Below are 17,784 nucleotides of genomic sequence, written 5' to 3'. Positions count from 1 at the left end.
TAAGTAATAGTTTTACTATTAAGAGTTATACTCTTAATAGCCTTATTATAATACTACTTAAAAGCTACTTTATAGTATTTAACCTAACTTACTTTCTAAGAAATAAACCTATTATACCTTAGAACCTAAGCCACCGTTACATTAAAGTAGCCTTTTATATAGCTTAAATTTTAATTTATTTTAACCTAACCTTATTTTCTTAGGTTAAAGTAAACGCTTTAAACTTTATCTTAAGTGTAATACTCTCTTAGAAAGGCTCTAATAGAAAGTGGTATTTTATATTATTTCATTTAAGAAAGCTAAATAAACTATAAGATATATAATAAAGAGCTTCTAAGTTCTAGCTATAATAGACTTATTTAAACGCTAGCGGTAATACTTAAAGGGTATTATTTATTATATTAAGGTTTACTTTAATTACTAAAACCTTAACTACTTTATAATAATTAAAGTTCTTAATTACTATTAAGCTTAATAGGCTTAAAAGCTAATAGAATTTTAATTTATTATTAATTATTAGTTAAAAAAGTCTAATAATAAAGTAAATATTCTTTTTTAACTCTCTTAATATAAGTTAAATAAAGGGAAAGGTAAAAACTAGCTAATATTAATAGTCTTATAAAATAAACACTTTAATTCTCCTTTAATAACCCTATTAACATTAAATTAAATTTATAGCTTATTAATAAAGAGCTAAAACCTTAACTTTCTTTAATAGCTTTAAGCGTTAATAAGAAATAACTTTACTTATTAAGAAGAATTAAGTAAGCTATTAAAAATAATAATAATTAAGAATAATCTCTTATATAAAAAAAGATTACCTTTAAGTTTTAAAAGTTATTTAAAAGAAAGTCTTAAAGTTAAAATATAACTTTAAGATAATAAGTTACTTTAATATAAATAAAATAATAGAGTTAATTATAAGATACTTTTAATAGTTAAATATAAAGATAATAATTAAAAACTATATATATAATTACCTTAAATATTAAAGAAATAAGAACCTATAATATATAGCCTTTAAACTTCTTTAATTATTAGAACTTTATTATTAGCTTTAATAATTAATAATAATAAACTTTATTATAAATTTACTTTTATTAAATAAATATAACTTAATTTAAGTTATAATAGATCTCTTTATTAAAATAGCTTACTTTATATCTTTTTTAATAAAAGAAAAGAGAATAAAAGACTTAATTTAAATCTTTACTTAAATATATTAAAAGTATTATAAGATACCTTAAGATATTATATTAAATAAAGACTTATAATTTATAATATACTTATAAATTAACTTTCTTAAGCTTATAGAAATTAAAAGTTAAATAAGAATTACCTTTTATTTATAAATTAACGGATAAATAAAGCGTATAAATTAAACCCTTAAAGTATATCTTTAAGCCTTTATAAACTATAAAATATTAAACTAAAAAAACTTTCTTTTAATAGTTAAATTTATATATAATAACTTTATATTAGCTTTAATTAAAATAACGTTATTTTACGTGAATTATAGCTTTTACCCTTTAATAAGTAACTTATTTATATTATAAAAAGAACTTAAAAACCTTAAAAGTAAATTATACTCTTATTAAATAATTTAAGTATATAAGAAAGCTAAGAAATATTTAAAATAAAGCTTATAATAAATAAAAGATTAGTTTAATTAATAACGTATAAAAGCTCTTAAATATAAAGTAAATTAACTTATAATATTAAATACTTAAAATATTAAGATAAAGTAATTTATTAAGAAATTAAATAAAAAGATATTAAAACTCTTTAAAATAATTAAGGTAATTTTTTTAATAATAATATAATTAACTTTATTAGCTTCTTAAAGAATTTATAACTTCTTTTATATCTTTTTAATTAAGCTATTTCATATAAATAATAATTAAAAAGCTTTTAATATTATATAAATTCTATAAAACGCGTTATCTCTTAAAGTAAATAAAAATTATTAAGTAAAAGTAATTAAAAACTTTTAATAAATTAATAATAATAATATAAAGTACTTAATTAAGTAAAAAGATTAATTAATAAAAAGATATTAAACTTAAAAAATTTATAAATACTTCTTAAATAAAAGTATAAAGTTTTTATTATAATAGTATAAGTTAAATAATTCTAATAAACCTTATAATTAAAGAGTATAAATAATCTTATATTACTTAAGGTTAAGCTTATAAAAGAAGAGAGCTAATATTATATAAATTAAATTAAGTAAGAATTAAAAGCTCTTTATTATATAAAGAGATTAAAAGAATTATAAGGTATATTAAGTATAAGCCGTTTCTTTTATATATATAAGATAATCTCCTCTTACCTTTTAGCTTAAAGGAAACTAAGAACCTTTAATATCCTATAAGATTATCATTAAATTAAGCCCTTTTGCTTCAAGCCCTCTATTAAGCCCTTGTCACACTTGGCGCCATGTGAATGGGTTATCTGACCGATACACGTTGGTAGTTAGGCTCTACACCACTAATGTCGTAGAGGAAAAAGACCTGGGCACAGCAACCTTATTAATCAATTCCGGAGGTCGAATGAAGCTCGCGTGTTGCGAGTCCGCGAATCGTAGAACTTGCTAAAGATAAACTGGCGACGGCATTTTCGCCAGAGTTTGCTAAGCCCAGGCTATTCGGGATGCAAGGGAGAAGCTTAGCGCGGCTTAGGTTGAAGGGAAGAAGGCCGATGTCAATCAGGTTGCAAACCCTGCGGATTGGATTGGCGGAAAGACGGAGGAGAAGAGTAATAGCAACTTTTAAAATGGCTACATAATCTCAAGCCGGGCTCAAAGGTCTAGATGTCAAGAACAGATGAGAGCAGCCCGATGGTTAGGCGGTAACCAATATTTTAGGCCTAGGGCTCAACTAAGAAAGGTAGGGTATTCTAACAGCATTACATGTATAAAGGTAAACTTGTGACTCAAGTTTAGAGACCTCTATACCCCACATAAATGGGATCAATTGATAGGTTAGTAGCTAGTTTACTTATTACGGAGTACTAAAGCTTGCAACTTAAGTTTCATCGCAATATAGGGAGGTATGTATGCTGCTCAATTAGAGCGCGTTGTTTTTGTGACATGAAGTTTAGAAACCATTGACAGATTCCTCAATACATGTCAGATTGCCTATTTTGACCCTTTTTCTCTGGAATGTAGCCGGCTGGGCCGTTGAGGTGTACTCGGCTCATGCCGATGCAATGACGCCACCAAATGAAGGTCTCACAATCTGCCCGAGCATCGACTATGTAAATAGATGCCCAGATCCAAGCGAGCTTCCCTCCCTTTTTATCAGGAAGAATTCTCCTTAAAGTATGAATCATAACACTCAAAACCGTTACCAGCATCATTTCACATGGAATCACCAAACACCGGGACAGGCCGACATGTTATTCCTAGCCAAATGTTCGCAAGTGTCTCGAACGATGCCATCGGACATTACAACACGAGAAGCCACAATTCCTTTTGGCGCGCATCGGATCTGATGATTATCCAATCAACTCCTTGAGCGCTGACTTTGGTCGATGTGATATTTTCAACGAATGGAGTATCTATGCCTCAAAACATGTGCAGCTGTGAATGTTGTTGTCATCCCCATCTCACGATAGACCTCGATCTTCGGAGACATTCGACATGAAATCTCGCAGGCCAAACGTCACCCCGTAAATACTCAGGTATATAAGTTCGTCCTGCTCCCGGAGACTGTCTCCTTCCTTTCTAGTGCGTCAAACTACCATTTTATTCCGACTTTTTAAGTATATCAACACGACAACTACACCATCGTCTTATCCCCCTCCACACCATGTTCATCAAGACAGTCATCGCCGTCCTGTCTCTGGCCGCCCTCGGAGGCGCCAATGCTGGCTGCGGAGATGAAGAAGACATCTTCCCCGACTTCAAACATTTACGAAAAATGGGCCATCTGCAAGGCGCAAATCACCACAGCGCGCTTCCCAACCCTCCAAGCTCCCACCGGCGGCTGCGTCCGCTACTACCGAGGCATCGATATGACTGGTGTTGTCACTGAGCTACACTTCTACTTTAAGGATGGCTTCAGAACAGCCTGTGACTGCGCCGCGAAATGCCTGGAACGATCCGACAGTTGTAATAACTGGGTTTGGAAACACACCTTCATGGAGGGCGATAGCGGCAGGAGGTCTTGCACGCTCTACAGCAGCCCCAACTTGCCGTCCAATGTGACGCTTGCGTACAATCTGGCGAACAGCAGTGGCTTTGAGCCGCTAGATCCTGCGAATAATCCGCAAGCTGGGGGCCCTTCGCCGTTGACATTCTTGGATGCGAATATGACGGTGCCGGACCCATTTGGGGTGTCTGGGTTTACGGCCATAGATCAGAATGGTGCTCTTTATTGCTAAGGGTTCTGCTGGGTTCACGGCCATCAGATTTGTGTTCTTTATTGTTAAGTCTTCTACTGGGTATGAACAGAACTTAATGTAGCTTAATTAACCACCTTTTCTAAAGCAACAACCTGGTCGGCACCAAATTTTAATGAATGCATTAGGACGCAGGGCTACCTGCGGAAACATGAAGACACGGACAGTGAAAGCCCGTAAATAATATCTCTCATTTTGCGCTGTCGTGCCACTTCATCTATAGTTTGCCGTTTGTATATTTAGCCCTGGCCTCCAATTGTGACGCGCTAGCACCATGTGTCAATTCTTACGGGGCTTCAACAGATATTTCTGCTCGCAAAAACTAATCCCTGACTATCCACCAGGAGCTAGTTCCAGTCATCACACGCCTGAAAGGTTGTGTCAGCTTGGAACGGCTGCCCTTATAAGACCTACAGGAAATGACGGGGACATGAGACTCTCCATAAGTGAGCCCGCCTTGGAATTGACTTACAAGTGGGACGTTTGGAACACGGCACATTCAACCAGCCAATGAATTCACATCACATTAAAAGTCTCAGCAGACTAAACCGGCCACAGAACGGAGGGACCAGCACAAGTTCTCGGGCTTAATAGGTAGATAATCGAGTTAGGCCGGAGGGCGGTAGTATTTTCAAGGAAGAGCGCGATATAGGCACCTAATGAAGACACTTGAATGACAGAACAACAAGTCTGGAGGCTAAAATCAACGATGTTGTCAGGGAGATAGTTTAGTATTAATATTCATGCCTTTCAGCCCTGCAGCTCACTAAAAAGGGACATATCCGCAGCCACTAGGACCCCTAATTGTTGTCAGTTTATACGTTATAGGGTATTGCTTACGCAGCAGACAAGGACGCCTCTGCAGCTTGTAGGACAAGTTTGTGCGAGCAGTGAACCAAGGAAGTGGCGTCGTGCCAACATACATTATTGCGTGTACTTGCTTGTAAAACGACAAGCAAAGGATAAAAACACCGGTCGGGTACATTACTGACCCTTCCGCGCTAACAAGGTCAATCGACTAACGTCGACATTTTACGTTACCACACGCATCCGGACATATTAGCAGAGCATGGCTACCAATCTAGGTCTATTCTTTGAAATAATGCCAAGAGGAAAATACACAATTAACAAGCTGGAAGCCAACATCTAAATACTTCCCATCTGTGCCCAGGAAGATCATCTTCCTCGCTCAACACTCATCGTCATGATGTGTCGCATACAGCAGTCCAAGAGATAAAGACCACAGGCGTGAGCTCACTCACATCAGGGCGATGCGCAATCGTTTTATATAGAGAGATACGCCACAGCAGTTCTGGTCCCCAGTTGAAGCCGGGGAATAACTACATGTATTAGTGCAGTGTCATTGTGAGAAGATGGCTTTGAATCAGGTCCAGAGTCAGCAACGGCTAGACATCGGTCGGTATATTTTCCCATACTTACAGTGTTTCACCCCCTTTTTCGTTTGCCCAAAAGCCAAGCTGCCCTTGGACCCTGTAGCATTAGATTTAGATCGCTTGTGCTATTCTAGTAGTGGCTTTGGTCTTTGCGTGCTGTACCGCCGGTACCTTCCGATTCCGCTCGACGTCCGCATCGGCAGTCTAATCTATGCGAGCGCTTGCCGAGGTTCCACGAAGAAAAATTGCTTTATTGCCGTAGTAGAATGGAACATGGAGCCTTGGGGCGCAGAATCGCTGTCGTGCTTCGACTGCCTGCCCGTCTACCACTTTAACGGGGGTTCCTGCCGAAATTCTCTGCGCCGACTAATTTTGTATTCGCAGTCCTGTCAAAGTTCCTCGGACGCTTTGATGACGGTTTCGTTTATCTCTCCCATTTCGCGGATCAAGTTGCGTTCTCGGGTCTGACTGGCTTCCAGGTCCTCTTTGAGTTCGATTCCCTTCTGCTCGCCGGTTTTGAGTAGTGGCTTTAATCTCATGATTTGTTCATCCATCTCCGTCATGACTTCTCGGGAAGTCTCAGAAACTTCAAGCTTGGCGAGTCCTAGAGTGGCGAGTTCACTCTGGAGTCTTTCGATCTCAGGCTCACATTTCTTGAGGTGGGCGGACATTCGACCAACGTCCTCTTTAGCGCTGGCAACTTGGGACCCGAACTCTCGCTCCGTCGACGATTCGACGTTTTTGAGGATCAGTCTTTGCAAACCTCCGATGCATCGTCGTTCTGCCATGCGCGTGATACTTCAACGTTGTGCTTTGCCCTTGCTGGCGTGACAGGGACTGCATGAGCTCTTCGAACCACCCTGCGCCTTCCTCTCTGTAGGATCATGCCAGTGCGATCGCATCAAGTATTATAAACATGCGCTGCCCATTCCCGGACGGGTGACATGACAGCAATGTCTCGCCAACCCTGCAAAACCTTCGTACCTGTCAGGCAGTGGCCAAATCGTTGAATGATCTGTTTCATTTGAAACAGCACGTAATATCCTCCATGTTGCAAAGTCGCTACCATTCTTGGCTCCAATGCCCCAGAATTCAATGGACAGTTGTTCCAAGTTCGTAAAACGTAGTGTTTCGTGAAGAGCCTGTGGTCATCCCTCGCAAGCTCAGATACCGGAATGCTACTTGCAGAGTCCCCAAAATCGCCAGTGAGAAGTATGTTGACCTCATCATAAATTCATTTTCTTGGTAGAAATCCCCCGCGCTTCTTCTGCAAACTGCCTCTTGCCGTTCCCTGCCTGCTCCATGAAAAGGCGCAAATTGCTCTCCACTGGTTCTGGACCTAGGATCCTGTACTTATCCAGCTGGAGAGGCTCGTCAGCCACCAAATACTTGGTAAAAGCAGTGCGTATCTCTTCGGCAGACAATTCCGCCAGTTGATCAAAGGTTTCAAGTCCAAGTCAGGTCATAACTGGCAAGTAATCGCTGCTATTTATTGGCTTAATATTGAGAGACACTATATCCCCATGTTCAGAGACTTGGGTGAGTATGAGTGAAGGAATGACTTGTTACAGCCACCCTTGACGAAAAGAATTGGGCTGAGGGTTTTATTCCACTGCATAATGACGTAGGAAACTGCAGGACAGATGCACGGTTACCCATGGAGATGAAGCCCAACTGAAGTCCAAGCTCCAGCCCATATGTCATCTTGTTCTGAAACACCTGATCAAAAATTTTGCATCAATCTCCATTTATCCATTCGCAAAGTGCGTCCCCGCGCGAGAGTATTCTACCCGTCAAAACCTTCGGCCGACTTTCGTCCTGCCAGTTCGAATCTATGCATGTATACAGTTCGGGTTAGACAGACCCTCGGGGAAACAAGGAAACCCTCGGGCCGTCGACGATGAGAATGTAGTCGCCCCTTTGCAGGCATCTAGAACACCTTTCGGCACAGTCTGACCGCGCCTGTCACCAGGGCCTCCACGCTGACCATCCCAACCAATCAATCAGCTCTAAATGCTCTCATGTGGTAAATACATAGTTATATACAGATTTGCCTTCGTCGTGGAGTATAGCTTGTCCATTGTCCTCAAGCCATTTTCAGCGGCGCCCTGGTAACCATGGGATCATCCGAGGTTTTCCTGTCACTCTTTGGATGGGTTTTGGCATGCTCTGCGACTGAGTGTTGCTCGTTCGCATCAATTAGGAGATGATGAATACGCTGTCGAAATGTTTTCTCATCGTAGGTCCGGTATCGTGGCATAGAACGAGACATTCGAAGGTCTCAACGCAGCGACCACCGAAACAAAAACGCGCAGCTCCCCTAATAGCATGTCGGTTTACCACTGGCCAGGGATGCTCCAAAACTTACTCGAAAGTGTGACTGGGGTAATCAAGAAGCTTTCTTATCAAAGTTGTTCGCCAACGAACGTTGCCACGGGAAAGAAGACTGTTCACACAGCCAGTGCCAGAGCCTTTTCCCACCTGGTTATGCTGGAGTGCCGGTGCGGGGAAAGGGTTTCCAAATGAAGAGGAGAGCTCGACGTGGCGGCAAGTCCATCTCGAAGGTTCCTCGAGAAGGTCCTCTTGCTGGAGAAGGCGACACAAAGACATGGTTATTGTGGATGTTCAGTCTAGTAATGAGTCCTCGGTCGGCACACAATCAGGTGAACGAGACTGGGAGCCGATTAGTAGTACTAGTACACGACGACACCAACGATCCACCTTCCGGCTCGGCTAGTTGGCTGGGAGCTTTGAACATCAGTGTGATGATGTGAATCTGCCACATGCAGCGTTGACACGAGCTATCGGGCGCTGCGATTTAGACCAGTACCGATTTGCAAACCCATCCTTCGAGCCTGACAGCCAACAATAATCTGCTCGTCGCAAAAGGTTCGCAGTACCGAATACAAGAATTTCCAATTTGCTGGTTTAATTACCCTCCTGGTACTTGGGGGGCTTGTTGCTCCTGAGATCATATCGTGGAAATGGTCCACACTGAAGTGGACGTCTTATGCGACGCTCCAGTTACTTAGATTGGTCATGGAAGCTGCTGGGGGAGTAGTCTGGGATCGTCTAGAAAAGGACATTGCTCTCTTGATTCCACGAGATGCACCAGCCGGCGACTCGGATGTCGAACCAGACGAATATGGGCATGTACACCCAAGATGATGCCTTGTTGGTGAGCAAGCACCATACAAGTTGATGCTCAGGACGATGCAGATGCTCTCCTTGGACAGGTTGCACCAAATGCTGGTGTTTCTGACGGCGAGGACATTGCGCTAGATAATCTTGCTTTGAGGCAGTGAGTATGAAATTGCAGTTGGAATGATGATCGTGCAGGATTTGGCGCACAGCCATTGGTCGTACGTCGTTGAACCAGGCCAGTTGACGTTTCAATGTTCCTCCATGTCTGGTGGAGCTCGTGCTACCAGTTGACCTGCCAAGTTAAACACCCATGTCGACACAGAATGGCATGTGGTCTGGATTTCTTCCCTCTACACAACTTCCACAACCACCAGACCACATGGCCGAAAATGGCAAACAAGGAGCCTGCAAAATGGCAAACCCCGAGGCCCCTTTCCGCCCCGTGACGCTCAGTCGCCTGCAGCAAAGAATGCTCCAAGATCGCACGCGTGCTCTTTTTGGCGATTCACCGCCCCCCAAGCGACAGCCTGCCCCGTACCCCGAAGGCGACATCATCTACCACTGCAATGATCGCTATGTCGTGCGACACGGTGATGCTGTCACTAAATATACCGTATCCCCTCATGGTCTTGGCGTAAACGACCATCCCAACGAGAGTGCAGCGCTGCGCTTTATCAAAGAACACACTACAATCCCCGTCCCCGACGTCATTAGCAGCGACTGGGACCGTATCACCATGGAATACATCGAGGGTCAGACGCTGAAGCAGGCATGGCCAGCCCTTACGCTTGACCAGCGCTCCGAGATCCTGGCTCAGCTGCGGGACTACATCGCGCAGATGCGACGCCTGGGCGGCATCTACCTCGGCCGCGTCGACGGCCAGGGCGTTGTGGTCCCGAGCATCTTCACACGCTCGGGAGGACCATTCCGCACAGTGACCGAATTACACGACTGGCTTGTTCGGCCCCCGCAGCGATTGCAGGCCCAGTCCATGTATTGGCACCAGATCACCACCCAGCTCAGTGCCGAATCTCCCATCGTGTTTACACACGGTGATATTGCCGCTCGAAACATTCTGGTATCTGGTGGCCGTATCGTTGCTCTTCTCGACTGGGAATTTGCAGGGTGGTATCCAGAGTACTGGGAATATGTTTTTGCATTACGGGGGCTGGATAACATTGACTGGGAGACACTCGGCGAACATGTTCCATCTCTCTTCGACAAGCGCTACGATCTCGAATACATCCTTGTACAATTCATCCTCAAGCTCTCCTAATACACATAATCAAATAACGTGAATCAAGCAACTGTCCCATCAAGTAGATAGTCTGTGAGCTGCTCTTCCACCAAGTCGTACCACTCGCTTGTCTGTAGCCCTTGGCTCACAATCTCCTGAAGACCCTCGAGTATGAAGTGTTGACAGTTCCAACCACTGTCCTGTCCCCGTACTGGAGTGGCTGCAACGATGTTTACGGGCAACATCTCTTCACCCCTCTGTACCCGCACGGCCCCGGCGTTAACATGGCTGAGGTAGGTAGCGCTCATCATCCAGTCAACCCGGTGGTGTATGCGGTCAACCACCCAGGGGTTTTCTTCATCGTAACGCTGGGCGTGAACCGTCTCGTGGAAGCCCGGGTTTTCAGGCGATGTTAAGTACAGAAGAATATGCCGGTTGAGATACATGTCAGACACTCGTCGGAATACAAATATGGTCAGACATATCGTCGAGTAATTGTCGCTTGCGTCGTCGGATTCGCTCGTCTCTTCGCCCCTTTTCCGACCGGATTTCCCACCAGAGCTTGGCTCTCCCTTGTGGCTACATTTGCTGGAAGGCATTACGGGTGACAGTTGCTTTAGTGAATGTGGGAATGGATTTTATAAAAGATAAGAAGAGGACTGGGGAGCTAGGAAAGAAAGTAGGTTCAAACGTGCACATGGGCTTATATAGTTCTGAGGCACAGTCTATTTTTCAATTCAACCACACTTCGACTCAACCACACTTCGACTCAAACGAAGGTTTCCTTTTCTGTTTGAAGCCATGGCATCCCGTGCTCCAGGCAACAGCAGTTACCGGAAGTTGGTCGTACGTCCTCCAGCCGGTGCATTGTTTTGGGTTGCCTTGCGGCCGAGGCCAAAAACCGGGCTTATGCGTATGATCTGGTTCGATTTTGTCCTAAAGTAGTTGGCTGCTTGCAAGCTACGGTTCCGGGCGGTTAACTATTGATTTACAGAGTCCTACCGGCAACCCAACAGGCGGCATGTTGGTCAAACGGAGTCTGTTCTAGGCCTGTGTGTAAGACCATGCAAAGCTGCCTTTTTTTTCAGTGCCAACGTTGCGTTACATAAAGGCCCGCCACATGGTAGGGGATATCCAATCGTTTGGCGGGCGCTAGATCGCTGCAGTCTACTTCGAAGTCCCGCCTCACCCCAGCCAAGCTTATTGTGTCCATGATGCTCACATGCAACCAACATTGAAGACGTCGACTTCCCTCTCCGGCCGCATACAGAAAACTCGTAGCCGCGGCTCCCACATGACCAGTGGGGCAAAAATGGAAGCCAAGTAGAAGAGCCCCCTTGGCATTCGGGGAATTTTGTCCCCCTAGTTGCCAACGAATGTGGGAAGCGCGCAGGCTCCGTGATTCAACAGACTTGTTGCTATCTTGGCGACTGGCGAGAGCATTACTAGTATTGATTCTTCAAGGCTGCCTACGCTTGCGAGCAGGACCTTGAGAAGCAGCTCTACCCTTCTTACTAAATAGATAAGCTAGACTAGTAAAGCAGTCTTTCATAGATTATAGCGCCAACTTTTATTTTAAAATCGTATTCTTACCCTTATCTCTTCTTTGCTGAGATATAGTTTTAGAATACTAACTCATCAACCCCATGAGGATATCGGGTACATCAGTCAGAGTAGCGTAAAACTAGCCCTCATGTAGATTCTTGTTTCCCAAGCCTCTCTCGGGGCTCAGCAATACCCCTCTCACCAAAGTACTACACAGAACGCGATATAGTTCTAGCACCTCGGGCAAGACACGAATGTAACCTCTCTTAATCACAAGAGCTATATAAACATGGAGATTATAAAGAGCCAGAGAGCCTTCATTCCATTTCAAGCAAGTACGTGTATTGACACGGGCAGAGTGGAATTGGAGCCACCTGTGGGCGGCTACTTTCTCAAGTCACGTACAAGTCAATTCAAGTTGATAATATCTCTAACAGCTAGTCAACTTGAACATACCATCTATAATTAGCTTTTGCAGAGATAACGGCAAGTATAGATATCAAAGTTTCTTCTATATATCACACGGGCAGCAGAACAACTAACCACAATTTCCAACATGCCTGCCCCTTTTCTTGCTAGCAACAGGCCCAACAAACTACGGAATATTACTCATCTTGACCATTTCAACTTGAAACTGTGGATGTGGACCTTCATTGTATGTACACTGTGCTTCAACATGGAGCCATGCTTGGCTAGTCGCGTGCACTCTGACCGAAAGTATTCCAGGGCGTGTTTAATGCGTCATGATTCTTTTTAACAGTCATATTTGGGTAATTGACGACAGACTAAAAAGGGAGTTTGGTTAGTCATATCAACAGCGGCACGAAGTAGTTGCTTTGCTATTCATATGCTCCTCTCAAATTGTCCTCCAGAGATTAATGCCACGATCCCCTGAATGGAGGCATATTTTGCGGTGAAGACCATGTCTTTTTTCGTCATCAAATCCACTAGAGAGTTATGGAGCCCGCAGCCTCAACACGACGTACGGCTTTATTTTTTCATATAGCTAACAAGATACCCAGGCGCTTACCACGGACTGTCATTGGCCGTTGCCCAATATCGCCCATGGCTATTTCTGTCCACCCATTCTCTGATGTCTTGATAAACCGCGCGAGTATCTAAATCATCTCGAAACGGGACATTCTCGGGCCCGTATATAATTCCATCAATGCCGGCATTTCCAAACAAAAAGTCAAGCACGCTTCTTTTTTCCCCTTGATGCAGCGTCCAGGCAAAGACGCGCCCAAAGTTTCCCGACTCACGAGCCTGGCGAAGAACCGTGCAGGTGTAATATTCCTCTTCATAGCAGTTTCCAGATTCCCACGTTACAGAAGAAGCCCCGTACGACAGGACTCGTCGTGTAACGTCCGTCACGTTGCTGGTTCGAAAATACTCTTCGAGGTCTTTTCCCTTGCCGTCCAAATTGAGAGCTTCATTCTTGTTCATGTGGCGGGAGACAAAGTCGTATCCTACGCCCCAAACGTTCTGGTCCGCAAAGCCGTACAACACACGAACACCAGCCGGTTCCAAGATTTGGCGTGCTTGTTCCTGCAGAGCGGCAACCGAGCAGTGTCGCCAGTCCTCGTCCTGTGGATCGCACCAGTTTGGGTCTTTGATATCCAGCCAGACAAAGGTCAGGTTGCTCCCAGTCTCCCGGGCCTCGGCAGCGGCCCGAAAGAGCTCCTCGACGGCATCGCCTACATTTTCCCAAACCCCGTCATGGTCCCCGAACCACCCTTCCTTCCAGGCCGTGACATCAATCTCGAGCGCATTCGCGCCCTGACGTAGCGCCTCGCCGACTTGTTGTGTCGTCAGCACGCGGTGTGCAACTGCGTAGATTGGGCGAGGGAGTGCGGCATCGGTTGGTAGGGTGTCGGCTTGGTGAAAAAACTCAAAGACGGTGAGGAGATGTAGCAGCGTAATGGTACCCAACAGTGTCAGGACGATGATGAGGGCAGGCGAAGATTGCGATTTCCGTGGCCGCTCCATTGTACGACAAGCTTTACTCATGACAGCAAGAGTCAAAATACTCCCTTGCATCTATTCCCGGCGGGCAAGGACGGTCCGGAGCAGGAAATTGTCAAGACGTAAGTCAGCCACCTGTGAAACAAGCGATTTCACGGCTTCATCTTGCATATGCGGAGCGATATTTTGCGTCGGAAATGAACCGTTGATTCGAGGGCAGCAACGACGAGACTTTTACAACGGCATGGCTCGGGGACTGGGGTCCTTTTTCTAGGCCGACGTCTCCGACTTCACTCCCCCGCCTGATGGCCATGTCGAGACCAGACTAACGCTCGCGTTAGTGAGAATGAACAACTGTCGCAAGAAAGTGTGACGCCACAAAATAGGTCGCTGGACTCATCCTCGGCCGATTGCGTACGAATCCATAATGAAAAGGCTGAAAGCAGGGCTACTAATCAAATTGGACTAGATCGGCGATATCCACATTTCAAGTGGTCAAGTATTGCAAACGCGATACGTAGTTGTGGTTATTCCCGGCTTTAAAACTCAACATCTTTAAGCGGCAGCAGCAGCACAAGACGCCCGATTCGAGCAAAAACGCCATTTCCGCTGTTTTATATTCAGAGGCACAGTCGATCAGGCCAGCGATTGGCTCTGGGCTACCTATGGCTGCGTCGCAACGATGAATACGTGCAACCACGAGCTGCTTCTAGTAAACTGTATTTCTGTATCATTCCGATTGGCCTCGTGACTTTCGTGGCTGTAAAGGAAATAAAGAAAAAAAGCTCCTCTTCCGTTTGCGTGTGTAGTCATCATACCAGGCCTCAAAGTTACATGGCCACTTGAACCGGCTAAAAGAATAGTCTGCAGCGCTTTACCAACACGAAATAATGACACGAGTAGTATTTATGAAAAAAAAGAAAAGGTGGAAGTATTGCTGTCCGAAACCTAGGCATGACAGCCCGTGCGACCATTGTGCTCATCGCACGCATACACTGTCATAAACTACATGCTTGTGCTTGTGCAATGATTTTTTTTTTTTTTTTTTTTTTTTTTTTCAAAAGTACACAAATACTAGACAAAACAAATTCCATCATTCGCCACCACTCTTTATACCCTTTCCCTCGACCGCCCCGACCGGGCTTGCTCATTTGGGCAACTTGAATTCACTTAGAACCGCAGCATGGTCCGACGTCCACTCGTTATCTGCATGGTACGGCTCCGGCTTCGGGTCGCCGACGACGACGACGTCGGAGTGGAGCGTCTTCAATTTCTTGTGGTAAATGAAATCGATCCGATCCATGGGCTCGGGCCTGTCGCCGTTGACCTTGCGGATAGGCGACCAAGTGTTGCCCGGGACCTTCCAAGCGTTGCGGTACACCTCTCGAAACGAGTCTGTCCACTTGCCGTCGAGCACAGTACGCCGCGAGACGGGCCAGGGAAAGGGGTCCTCCCTGCCCTTGCAGTGCAAGTCGCGCGTCTTCTTGTTGTAGTCGAGGTGGGAGGGGGAGCTGAAGTCGCCGGCCAGGATCTGGGGGAGCTCCTGAAACTCTGGCTTGCGGACCTTGTATTCCTTGAGCCGGTGCACAATCTCGTAGACTTGCTGGACGCGGCGCGCCCACTCCTCGCGCCGCTGGATGTAGTTCGTGCTGTAGTTGGTGAAGCACAGGTCGTACGGCCCGTAGGGGGCATTGTTGAGGTGGACGTTCCACACGAGGAGCTGCCGGTCGCTGCCGTCGAGGTCGATGCGGACGGTGCCCCCGGCCTCGATCTCGCGGTACACCCGGCCGATCGGGTACCGCGAGAGGATGGAGACGTCCTTGCTCTGCCAGGCGTTCCAGCCCAGGGCCTTGGCAAGACGGAGGCCGTCGTGGAAGTAGCTCTCTTGCAGAGCGACAACGTCGACGTCTTGCGAGGCCAGGAACGAGACCTGCTTGTTGTGGTAGTCGATGACGTTCCTGCCGCCTAGCCAGAGATTGAGCGTCAGGACCCTGATGCTCCGAACCAGAGGCTTGTGGCGCCGGGCCACGGGGACGGCCACGGGCAGGACGGCGGTGTTGTTGTCGGCGCTGGTTGCCCTGATGGAGAACTTGCTGAGTCCAGAGTGCTTGGGCACGCCCCCTATGACGCCCTTGCTCGAGATGGATACCCAGTCCGCATTGCTGGGGGGAATCACCGCGTAGGTGATGTTGCCGTTTTTGACGTTGGTGAGAAGCCCGCTTATATCGGCGCTGAAGCTATCCCCAACGCGCCCATTATGGGTGGTGAAGTCGTCTGGTATGAACCGCATAGAGTCAGCGCGGGAGATGAACACTTCGACTGGTTGAGCCAGCCACTTGTAGCTTCTCTCGCCCAGGAAATAGGCCAGGTATCGGCCAGGCGGGAGATCAGAAATGTCGACCTGTGCGGAACCATGGGTCCCTTCTGCCCAAGCCCACGTCAGCTGATCCTGAATCCAAGTGTTGTTTTCGGGGCCGCCGTAGTAATCATGCCAGATGCCAATCCAGTTCTTCGGATGGGGCTGGGGAGTTGAGAACTCGAAAGTGACAGCAGGACCATCAATGACGGCAAAGTGTGTGGGTTTTGTCAGCTCGGGAGGGCGAGTGGGAAGGGGAGGGAGAGCATCCGAGCTTGAGCTTGTTGTGTTTGTGTCCGTGGCCGCTGCAAGGGCCGCGTGTGCCGCAATAGCGGTTGAGATGAGAGATGAGAGACGCATTGCAGCAAAGTCGGCGCTTGACTGAGTCTTGCAAAGAATTCCTCCCGGCCACGAGGCCATGATGAAAACCACCCTCGCCGTGGTACGTGTCCATTTATACACCCGGGCAAAATCCTTCCATCACTTTTAGCAAAGTTTCCCCTTGACAAAGTTCTTGTGTCTACTTAGAGTCCGAAACATAGATGGGAATCGGCATGCCGGTTTAGACGTCGCCCGAGCTACGCGCTTGACTACGCTAGACACGGCTTGGGTCATTTTTGAAATACAAGATACTCGTACATTAACACGCTGTAGCTTGCAGTTTCGTGCCTGTTTCCATGTACATTCTCCAAACGCCCTACTGTGTTTGCTACTCATGGGCAAACTCTCTTGTTACCATGGCCTTGAATGGTGTGCGTCGCTTGGGTTGGCGTGCGGCGTCGTGCAAGGCACCATCACCACATTGGGAGACGTGTCTCTCGACCGTCTAAGAGTTGTGAAGAGTCGTCACACATCTCTACTGTTTATTGCGGCCTGCCAAAGCTGGGCATCGCATGCAACTGCGTGTATTATGAGATACGGCCAGCATTTCTTTTCGCATCCGTGGTAACACGAACGAGAGTCCTTGAAGGCCCACATGCCACAATGTCAGTGAATAGACTCATCCATAGTTGTATGTTGCTATGCTAATAATGCCGACTCTTTTAGCTCCGCCTCTAGGCAATACAGCTTTTTGACCATGAAACGCCGCCTCGTGTCCGGCATTACCTATTCGTCCCACAATGCGCAATCATCCCTAGCAGAAAACCTTCAGGGCCACAAGATGTTTTTAAGTTTGGCAAAATACGGACCTTATTCTTAACCTTTTTTTCTTTTCCCTTTTTTATTTTTCGAATGGCCCCAAAAGCTTTTTCTAGTGCGATGCTGACTCACAATCTCTCTTGACACACATCGTGCATCACGCGGATAAACAAGAGCCAACACATGCAGAGAAAAGGGCAGCGGAAAGATTATAACATGAATCTCATCTTGCGGCGGACAAGGGGACTGTTGGAGGTAGAGAATGACACCCTGACGCGTCGTTCCCGGGCTCCAAGGCGTCGGCACGTCCAGACATACAGTCAACGACGGGACACGGGGTCGTTTTCTACTCTATTGCACAGCACCCACGGCAATGATGTCATGGTTTCTTATTGCCCTTCCATGGATGTTTCGCAGAGCTGCTCGGGGACGCACCCGGGACGCCACATGGGTTGGCACCCCCGCCGAGTACGCAAGTATCAATTGATAGTTACAACCGCGTCAAGACGGCGTCTTTCACCACCCGCCAAAACAACACCTAACTAAAGGATATCAAAAAATAAATCCATACACAAGCACCGGAATTGCACGCGACGGGA

At 45.8% G+C, this 17,784-nt stretch overlaps 6 protein-coding genes across 6 annotated transcripts; 2 read left to right on the top strand and 4 right to left on the bottom strand.

The window, feature by feature from the left end:
- Positions 1 to 3,867: 3,867 nt before the first annotated feature.
- On the top strand, positions 3,868 to 4,386 carry J3458_019403 (uncharacterized protein; the record flags this gene model as incomplete). The annotated part of the gene is made up of 1 exon (XM_066121512.1): positions 3,868 to 4,386. One exon carries the CDS (start codon positions 3,868 to 3,870, stop codon positions 4,384 to 4,386), a length of 519 nt encoding a protein of 172 aa, XP_065973538.1.
- Positions 4,387 to 6,187: 1,801 nt separating this feature from the next.
- J3458_019402 (uncharacterized protein) lies at positions 6,188 to 6,586 on the bottom strand (the record flags this gene model as incomplete). The annotated part of the gene is made up of 1 exon (XM_066121511.1): positions 6,188 to 6,586. One exon carries the CDS (start codon positions 6,584 to 6,586, stop codon positions 6,188 to 6,190), a length of 399 nt encoding a protein of 132 aa, XP_065973537.1.
- Positions 6,587 to 9,252: 2,666 nt separating this feature from the next.
- On the top strand, positions 9,253 to 10,732 carry J3458_019401 (uncharacterized protein; the record flags this gene model as incomplete). Its single annotated transcript, XM_066121510.1, has 1 exon — positions 9,253 to 10,732. One exon carries the CDS (start codon positions 9,253 to 9,255, stop codon positions 10,216 to 10,218), a length of 966 nt encoding a protein of 321 aa, XP_065973536.1. The 3' UTR covers positions 10,219 to 10,732.
- On the bottom strand, positions 10,242 to 10,778 carry J3458_019400 (uncharacterized protein; the record flags this gene model as incomplete). The annotated part of the gene is made up of 1 exon (XM_007813875.2): positions 10,242 to 10,778. The coding sequence occupies one exon, from the start codon at positions 10,776 to 10,778 to the stop codon at positions 10,242 to 10,244; it is 537 nt and encodes a 178-aa protein (XP_007812066.2).
- Positions 10,779 to 12,450: 1,672 nt separating this feature from the next.
- J3458_019399 (uncharacterized protein) lies at positions 12,451 to 14,029 on the bottom strand. Its single transcript, XM_007813876.2, has one exon. The coding sequence runs from the start codon at positions 13,762 to 13,764 to the stop codon at positions 12,751 to 12,753; it is 1,014 nt and encodes a 337-aa protein (XP_007812067.2). The 5' UTR covers positions 13,765 to 14,029; the 3' UTR covers positions 12,451 to 12,750.
- Positions 14,030 to 14,300: 271 nt separating this feature from the next.
- On the bottom strand, positions 14,301 to 17,761 carry J3458_019398 (uncharacterized protein). The gene is made up of 2 exons (XM_066121509.1): positions 17,236 to 17,761; positions 14,301 to 17,008 (listed from the first exon to the last, which is right to left on the bottom strand). Exon 2 carries the CDS (start codon positions 16,463 to 16,465, stop codon positions 14,837 to 14,839), a length of 1,629 nt encoding a protein of 542 aa, XP_065973535.1. The 5' UTR covers positions 16,466 to 17,008; positions 17,236 to 17,761; the 3' UTR covers positions 14,301 to 14,836.
- Between the last annotated feature and the right edge of the window lie 23 nt (positions 17,762 to 17,784).

The sequence above is a fragment of the Metarhizium acridum genome (assembly GCF_019434415.1).
Source record: "Metarhizium acridum strain ARSEF 324 chromosome Unknown scaffold_564, whole genome shotgun sequence".
NCBI classification, from domain to species: Eukaryota; Fungi; Ascomycota; class Sordariomycetes; order Hypocreales; family Clavicipitaceae; genus Metarhizium; species Metarhizium acridum.
The sequence above is the reverse complement of the archived record's forward strand: the minus strand, read 5'-3'. Positions and strand labels throughout refer to the sequence as shown.